Here is an 8,444-nt window from a genome sequence, read left to right on the forward strand (position 1 = left end):
AACGCGGGGGCTCGTTAACGGGCGTTCTCAGACGCGCGTCCCGTGTCCGTGCGTCCCGTGTCCGTGCCTCCCGTGTCCGTGCCTCCCGTGTCCGTGCCTCCCGTGTCCGTGCCCCCGTCCTCGGGGACATCCATCTTCCTTCCTCCGCCGCCGAGGTGTCCCCATCTCCCGGTGCTCCCGAGGCCCCGTGGGGACACGGGGGGGGCCACCTTGGGGTGTCCCCGCGGGCTCGTGGCGCGTCACGGGGCGGGGGGGCCACCGGCTCAGGCCACCTCCTGCCCCCCCCCGGGCTGGTTGGGGCCGATGTAGCGCAGCAGCGGGGCCGGCGGCCGGGCCAGCACCTCCTGGCCCACGAGGGGCTGCAGGACGGGGGGGGACGCGGACACGGCCATCCTGGGGCGGGGGGGGGAAAGGGCAGGGTGAACCCCTCCCACCCCGGGCACCCTTGGGTGCCCCCCAGCACCCTGGGATGCCCCCCACCCCCCCCACCCCCGGCACCCACCGGCAGCTGGTTGCACTCCAGCAGAGCGATGAGCATGCGGGAGACGGCGCAGGCGGTGCCGTTCACCTGGGGGGGACGGGGAGGGGGGGGGTTAGTGGGGGGCAGAGGGGCTCGGGGACCCCCCCTGGGGTGTTGGGGGGGGGACCCTCTCCCCCCCCCCCCAGCACCCACCGTGTGTGCGTGGCGCAGGCGCCCGCCCCCGTCGCTGTACATGATGTTCAGGCGCCGGCTCTGGTAGTCGGTGCAGTTGGAGGCGCTGGAGATCTTGGAGGGGGGGGGACACAAAAAGGGAGTTCGTAGGCATTTGGGGACCCCCCCCCCGCCCCCGGCATCCACTCCAGGGACCCCCCCCCCCTCCACAACGGGGGGAGTTCCCCCTCCAGTTCCTCAGCAGACCCCAAATTGGGGGGGGGGAGGGTGTGTGATCCCTTCCCTGGGTCGTTTGCCCCCTCCCTTGGGATTCCACCCCCCTCCCCAGGGCATTTACCCCCCCCCCCCCAACTGGGAGATTTGCCCCCCCCCCCCCGCCGCCCCCCAACTGGGGCATTTGCCCCCCTCCCCAGGAGATCTGCCCCCATCCCCTGGCATTATTCTCCCTTCCCTGGGGAATTTCCCCCCCCGTCCGGGGCATTTGCCCCCCCCCCCGCCCTCCCTGGGAGATTTGCTGCTGCCTTGGGGGGTATTTGCCCCCCCCCGGTAGATTTACCCCCCTCCCCAGGGCATTTGCTCCCCCTCCTGGGGAGATTTGCCCCATCCTTGCGACATTTACCCCCTCCCTGGGGCGTTTGTCCCCCTCCCCCAGGAGGTTTCTCCCCTCCCCAGGCAATTTGCCCCCCCCCCCGAGGTGATGTGCCCCCCCCCCGCCATTGCCCTCACCTCCCCGTATTTGCCCCGGCCGGGCATCCAGGCTTCCACGTCGAACTTGCGGTACGCGGGGAGCCCAGCTCCTGCGTGGGCATGTCCAGGACGCTGCGGGGAGCGGGATTGGGGGGGCTGTGTCACCACGGGGAGGGGACACCCCCGGGGGCTGGGGGGGGGGACACACACACGACACACACTGGGAGGCCCCCCCCCCGCCAATACTGACCGGTAATGCAGCCCCAGCGCTGAGAATATTTCCTTCTGCAGGCCAGGAACTCCCCCAGCAGCTCCTCGCTCTCCGTGCCCCGCTCCGCCGCCGTCACCCCGAACATCTCCACCTGCGGGGACAGGCTTGTGTCCCCCCCCCCATCCTGTGTGTCCCCCCCCCCCCCCCCCAATCCTGCGTGTCCCCCCCAGCCCCGGCCCAGTTGCCCCAGTACCTTGGTGAACTGGTGGACGCGGTAGAGCCCCCAGGGCTCCCGCCCCGTGTCGGTCTCGGGCCGGTAGCAGGTGCTGCAGCTGACGACCCTTGCGGGGGTTTGGGGGGGGGGGGAGCGTAAAAAGGGGTGAAGACCCCCCCCCGGATGCCCGGGTCCCCCCTGCTGGGGGGTCCCCAAGGAGCCTCCGTCCCCTCCTCTTCCCCCACAGAGCCTTCCTCGCCCCAGGGACCCTCCTCTTCCCCCCGCAAAGAGTTCCTCTGCCCTGGGACCCTCCTCTTCCCCGCCAAAGCCTTCCTCATCCCTGGGACCCTCCTCCTCCTCGCCTGGGGACCCTCCTCTTCCCCGCCAAAGCCTTCCTCATCCCTGGGACCCTCCTCCTCCTCGCCTGGGGACCCTCCTCTTCCCCGCCAAAGCCTTCCTCATCCCTGGGACCCTCCTCTTCCTCAGCCCGGGACCCTCCTCTTCCCCCCCTAAAGCCTTCCTCATCCCTGGGACCCTCCTCCTCCTCGCCTGGGGACCCTCCTCTTCCCCGCCAAAGCCTTCCTCATCCCTGGGACCCTCCTCTTCTTCACTCTAGGGGGCCTTCCTCTTCCCCCCCTAAAGCCTTCCTCATTCCTGGGACCCTCCTCTTCCCCCCAAAGCCTTCCTCATCCCTGGGACCCTCCTCCTCCTCAGCCCGGGGCCCTCCTCTTCCCCCCCCAAAACCTTCCTCATCCCTGGGACCCTCCTCTTCCTCAGCCCGGGGCCTTCCTCTTCCCCCCCAAAGCCTTCCTCTTCCCGCCAAAGCCTTCCTCATCCCTGGGACTCTCCTCCTCCTCGCCCGGGGACCCTCCTCTTCCCCGCCAAAGCCTTCCTCATCCCTGGGACCCTCCTCTTCTTCACTCTAGGGGTCCTCCTCTTTCCCCCCTAAAGCCTTCCTCATCCTGGGACCCTCCTCCTCCTCACCGCGGGACCCTCCTCTTCCCCCCCAAAGCCTTCCTCATCCCTGGGACCCTCCTCCTCCTCACCGCGGGACCCTCCTCTTCCCCGCCAAAGCCTTCCTCATCCCTGGGACCCTCCTCTTCTTCACTCTAGGGGCCCTCCTCTTCCCCCCCTAAAGCCTTCCTCATCCCTGGGACCCTCCTCTTCCCCCCAAAGCCTTCCTCTTCCCCCCCAAAGCCTTCCTCATCCCTGGGACCCTCCTCCTCCTCAGCCTGGGACCCTCCTCTTCCCCCCCAAAGCCTTCCTCATCCCTGGGACCCTCCTCTTCTTCACTCTAGGGGCCTTCCTCACCCCAGGACCCTCCTCTTCCCGCCCCCCCGCCCCCCCCAAGCCTTCCTCGCCCCCCCGTTACCTGATGGGCAGATCCTGCAGCCGCACGGCATGGTCCATGAAGTACCCTGGGGCACAGGGATGGGCTGGGGGGGCGGGGGGGGCACGCAGCGGGGCTCCTGGAGCCCCCTCCCGCCCCCCTCGATTGCCCAGGCCCCGTTTCCCCCCCCGTTTCCCCCCCGTTGCCCCTCACCTGCGATGCCCACCTCCGCGGTGCCGGCCAGGCACAGGTCCTCGAAGCGCGAGGGGTCGATGTTGTAGACGGGCGAGGGGGTGGCGTTGGGCTGCATCCCCGCAGCCCTCCTGCCGGGGGCGGGGGGGGGGGGGTCACAGCGCCATCCCGGGGGGGGTCACAGAGCCATCCCGGGGCGGGGGGGACGCGGGGACGGGGGGTGGCACTCACGAAGACGGCGCCTCGCAGCAGGTCGGGGACCGTCATGGGCAGGAAGCCCTGGAGGAAAAGGGGTGTCGGGGGGGAGGGGGCAGGGGAGCCCCTGGCCCTCCTAGTACCCCCCCCAGACCCTTCTGGAAACCTCTGGACCCCCCCAGGAACCCCCCCCAGACCTTCCTGACCCCCCCCCCCACCGGAGCCCTCCTAAGACCCCTCAGGACCCCCCCCCCCGCCAAGACACTCCTGGACCCCCCCTGACCCCCATGAACCCCCCCAGGTTTCCTGAGAACCTCCTGGACCCCCCCAGGACCTCCCCAGATCCCAGGAACCCCACTCAGACCCTCCTGGACCCCCCCAGGGCCCTTCTGTTCACTCCCAGAACCCCCCCCAGACCCTCCTGCCCCCCCAGAACCCCCCAGGAGACACTCCTGGACCCCCGACCCCATGAACCCCCCCAGGATCCCTGAGAACCTCCTGGACCCCCCCAGGACCTCCCCCAGATCCCAGGAACCCCACTCAGACCCTCCTGGACCCCCCAGGGCCCTTCTGTTCACTCCCAGAACCGCCCCCAGACCCTCCTGCCCCCCCAGGAGACACTCCTGACCCCCCCGGAGCCCTCCTAAGACCCCTCAGAACCACCCCCAAGACACTCCTGGACCCCCCCTGACCCCCCTGAACCCCCCCAGGTTCCCTGAGAACCTCCCTAGACCCTCCTGGACCCCCCCAGACCCCAGGAACCCCACTCAGACCCTCCTGGGCCCCCCCAGGGCCCTTCTGTCCACTCCCAGAACCCCCCCCAGACCATCCTGCCCCCCCAGGAGACACTCCTGACCCCCCCGGAGCCCTCCTAAGACCCCTCAGGACCCCCCCCGGTCCCCTGAGAAACCCCCCCAGACCCTCCTGCCCCCACCCAGGACCCTCCTGTCCCCTCCTAGAACCCCCCCAGACCCTCCTGTCCCCTCGGGACCCCCCCAGGACCCCCCAGACCCTCCTGTCTCCCCCCCCAGCCACCCCCCCCCGTACCTTGGGCAGCAGCTTGGCCATGGTGAAGCGCACGAGCGCGTGCTGCAGCAGCGCGCCGGCCCCGCACAGGTAGTAGGAGCGGTGCCCCGAGACGTGCGACAGCCGCCTGCGGCACCACACACACACGCGTGTGTCAGGGGACACGCACACGCGTGACGCCCGGGTGTCCCCGTCCCCGTGCCCCCCCCCGCCGTCCCCCGCGGGCGCTCACCGCTGGCGGATGATGTCCAGCCCCTCGCCCAGCTCCAGGTGTCCCTTCGGCTTGAAGTCAAAGGCTGCGGGGACAGACGGGAGAGGAGCCTTCCTCGCCCCAGGGGTCTTCCTCGTCCTGGGGACCCTCCTCTTCCCCCCCAAAGCCTTCCTCCGCCTCAGGGACCCTCCTCTTCCTCCCTCCAGGCACCCTAATCTTCCTCCCCAAAGCCACATTCTCCCCAGGGACCCTCCTCTCTGTCACTCTGGGAACCTAATCTTTCCCCCCAAAGCCTTCCTCACACCCAGGGAGCCTCCTCTTCCCCCCCGCCCGAGCCTTCCTCACCCCACGGACCCTCCTCTTCCCCTCCAAAGCCTTCCTCGCCCGGAGAACCCTCTTCTTGCCCCCTCTAGAGCCTTCCTCCCTTCCCCCAGGGTGTCCTCCTCACTCCCTCCAAAATCCCCGTCCCTTGGAGGAACCTTCCTCCTCCTCCTCCTCCTCCTCCCCCCCTCTCTTTGAGGCTCTCCCAGCCCCAGGGAACCCCCTCCCCAGATCCCCACAGGGAAACTGAGGCACGCCCCCCCCCCCCCCCCCCCCCCCCCAAAATACCTGGCTTCTCTCCCACCACCTCCAGCACACGGGCCTGGCTCTCGTCCCCGACGGGCTGGGGGAAGAGGGGGGTGTCGGGGGGGGGGGGAGGGCGTGAGGGGACACCGTGACACCCCCCTCCCCGCCCCATGCTGTGTGTGTCGCTCCCCCCCCCCGCCCCCCCCCCACACTCACCGCCTCGGGGTGGGTGCGGTTGGGCAGCTGCAGGGCCTTGAGGTAGAAGCGCTCGTCCAGCTCGGCCTCCTCGGCCAGCAGCGCCTGCAGCTCCTCCCGGATCTGGCGGCCGCGGGCCCGCAGCGCCGCGTAGGCGGGGAGCTACGGGGACAGGGGGCTGGGGACACTGCGGGGGGTGGCGGGGGGGACACCCCCCCCCCTCACCATGTCCCTCCCCGCCACCCCCCACCCCCCCCCCGGGGTCCCTACCGCCTCCGCCGTCTCCTTGTTGTGGGCTGCCTGCGGGGAACAAGGGCGAGGGGGTGAGTGGGGGGGCCGCGGGGACCCCGGGGGGGTGGCAGGGGGTCCCTGGGGGGATGACGGGGGGTCCCGGGGGGGTGTCTCACCAGCAGGGTCCGCACGCCCTGGGCCACTTGCCCCTTCTCGGCCTCCAGGCGGGCGATGGTGGCCCGCACCTCCCCCAGCCGGGTCCAGGTCTGCACCTGGGGGGGGGGCGTGGCTGCCGGCGTGGCCACGCCCCCTCCCGCCTACAAGCCCCGCCCACCCCAAACAAGCCCCTCCCTGGGTCAGGCAAAACCCGCCCACCCCCCGCGAAGCCCCGCCCACCTCTGACAAGCCACGCCCCCTTTCCCCCAGCCCATCCGACCACGCCCACCCACCCCAGCAGACCCCGGCCCCCTCAGCCAATCCCCGGGCTCGCTGTCAGCTCCGAGGCTCCGCCTCCTTCCTTTATCCCCGCCCCCTCCCGTGGTCACGCCCCTTACCCCCTCGTGGACCCGCCCACCCCGTGACCCCGCCCCTTCCTCAGGCCCCGCCCTCCTCCCCTTGGCCCCGCCCACCCGCCATAGGCCCCGCCCCGCTCACGATCTGCCGCAGGTCACCGCCCCGCAGCGGCCCCCGCCGCCGCTCCAGCTCGGCCTCGCTCAGCGCCGCCACGTCCAGCCGCGGCCGCGCGCTCCGCCCCTCCCGCACGTGCTCGTACAGGCGGCTCCGCCCCGGACACGCCGCGGGCCCGGGGCCGGGCCCGGTCCCGCCCCCCGCCGCCCGCCAGCCCCCCCGTCTCGCCGCCCGCCGCGCCGCCGACAGCGCCCTGGGCGCCGCCATCTTGGAACGCCCGGCGCGGGGGGTGACGGGAGTCACGTGGCGGAAGGGGCGGGGCGCACAGCGCCCTGGACACGCCCCCTCCTGCTCCCGCCGCGCCGCCCCGTGTCCCCAATTACCCCCCCCAGTGTCCCCAGCTCTCCCCCCCCCCGTGTCCCTAGGACTCCTCCCAGTGTCCCCAGCACACCCCCAGTGTCCCCAAGCCCCCCCTCAACTCCTCCAGTGCCCCCAGGACGCCCCCAGTGTCCTCAGCTCCCCCCTCAGTGTCCCCAGGACCCCCCCGCCAATGTCCCTAGCTCCCCCCCACCGTGTCCCTAGGAGCCCTCCCCCTGTCCCCAGGACTCCCCCCAGTCTCCTCAGCTCTCCCCCCCCTCTCCCCAGCCCCCTCCCCTCATGTCCACAGGACCGCCCCAGTGTCCCCAAGTCTGCCCAAACCCCCCCAGTGTCCCCAGGACCCCACCTCAGTATCCCCAGTTCTCCCCCCTCCGTGTCCCTAGGACGCCTCCCAGTGTCCCCAAGCACCCCCAAACTCCTTCAGTGTCCCCAGGACCCCACACGCTATCCCCCTGTGCCCCCAGAATCCCCAGTTCCCCCCACCACGCGTCCCTAGGACACCTCCCAGAGTCCCCAGGTCCTCCCATATCCCTTCCTAGTGTCCCCAGCCCCCACCAGTATCCCCAGACCCCCTCAGACACCTGTCCAGCGCCCCCAGGTCTGTCCCCAGCGCCCCCCCAGTGCCCCTCAGCTCCCCCAACACCACTCGACAGCATCTCCCGCACAGCGACAGCCTTTAATGGGTGCAGCGAAGGAAAACAGGGGGACCACCAGCGCAGTGTCCTCTCACAGACGGGGCCCCGTCCCGTTCCCCCCCCCCCCCCCCCTCACTTTTTCTTCTTCTGGACATGGGCGCAGTCGTACTTGCCCCGCACGATGGTGAGCTTCACCCCCGGCAGGTCCTGGGTGCGCCCGCCCTGCACCAGCACGACGTGGTGCTCCTGCAGGCTGTGGCCCTCCCCGGGGATGAAGCACACCACCTCCTTCCCCGTGCTCAGCCGCACCCGGGCGCACTTGCGGTTGGCCGAGTTGGGCTTCTTGGGCTTGCGGATCAGGTTCTTGATCACCACCCCTTTGATCTGGGGGCGGCCGAAGGTGGCCCCCAGCTTGGGGGGGGGCGGCTTGGGCCGGCCCTGCCGGTGCATCTGGTTGAGGGTGGCCATGCCCGCGGCCAGCGGCGGGCAGAACGGTGAGACGGCGGGCGGGAGAGCCCCGGTACCTGCAGGGGAGGACGGAGAGAGGAGTGAGCAGCGGCGGCGGGGAGGCGGGGAAGGGCCGGGGAACCGGGGGAGGAGCGGGGAGAGGGGGTACGTACCGCAGCGGCCCAGCGAGGCCGCGGCCCTCAGCAGAGCGCCGAGCGCCATCCGACGGGCCGGCAGCACCGCGACCGGCGGGGCCTGAGGGGGAAACACCCGGTTAGAGCCTCCCCACCCCACCGGGGGCCGGCCTCCGTCCTGCACCGGAGACCGGTGGAGAGGGCACCCGCACCGCCCTCACCTCACACCGCCGCCATCTTAGCGCGCCGCCACCCCCTTTCTGCCGCCCGTTCCGCCGCGCTCCGATTGGACAGCGGGGACGCCAATCTCCCTTTCCCGCTCTCTGATTGGTTAGACTCTCTTTAAGCCCGCCCTGACGGCCGCCACAGCTCCTACGGGTGCGCGGCGAGGTCAAAAGATGTGCGCGGCCCCGCCTTCCCCGTCTGAGGCCACGCCCCCGCGAGAGACCACGCCCCCTCCCCATGAGCCCACGCCTTCTCCGCGTGAGACCACGCCCCTGGAGCCGAGGCCC

The 8,444-nt window shown here is 71.3% G+C and overlaps 2 protein-coding genes across 2 annotated transcripts; both read right to left on the reverse strand.

Moving 5' to 3' along the window:
* Positions 1-121: 121 nt before the first annotated feature.
* Positions 122-6,679, reverse strand: SARS2 (seryl-tRNA synthetase 2, mitochondrial). Its single transcript, XM_063322114.1, is given in 20 exon segments — positions 122-374; positions 376-393; positions 503-568; positions 674-766; positions 1,379-1,446; positions 1,449-1,471; positions 1,590-1,632; positions 1,635-1,701; positions 1,804-1,891; positions 3,137-3,182; positions 3,308-3,407; positions 3,409-3,417; positions 3,518-3,565; positions 4,529-4,634; positions 4,740-4,803; positions 5,328-5,382; positions 5,502-5,642; positions 5,751-5,780; positions 5,888-5,983; positions 6,366-6,679. Coding segments are annotated over 20 exon segments (1,512 nt in total). The 5' UTR covers positions 6,606-6,679; the 3' UTR covers positions 122-263.
* A 787-nt stretch (positions 6,680-7,466) lies between these two features.
* On the reverse strand, positions 7,467-8,293 carry MRPS12 (mitochondrial ribosomal protein S12). Its single transcript, XM_063322112.1, has 3 exons — positions 8,154-8,293; positions 7,972-8,053; positions 7,467-7,875 (listed from the first exon to the last, which is right to left on the reverse strand). The coding sequence occupies exons 2-3, from the start codon at positions 8,018-8,020 to the stop codon at positions 7,484-7,486; spliced, it is 441 nt and encodes a 146-aa protein (XP_063178182.1). The 5' UTR covers positions 8,021-8,053; positions 8,154-8,293; the 3' UTR covers positions 7,467-7,483.
* Between the last annotated feature and the right edge of the window lie 151 nt (positions 8,294-8,444).

The sequence above is a fragment of the Chroicocephalus ridibundus genome, unplaced genomic scaffold (assembly GCF_963924245.1).
Source record: "Chroicocephalus ridibundus unplaced genomic scaffold, bChrRid1.1 SCAFFOLD_485, whole genome shotgun sequence".
Classification (NCBI taxonomy): domain Eukaryota; kingdom Metazoa; phylum Chordata; class Aves; order Charadriiformes; family Laridae; genus Chroicocephalus; species Chroicocephalus ridibundus.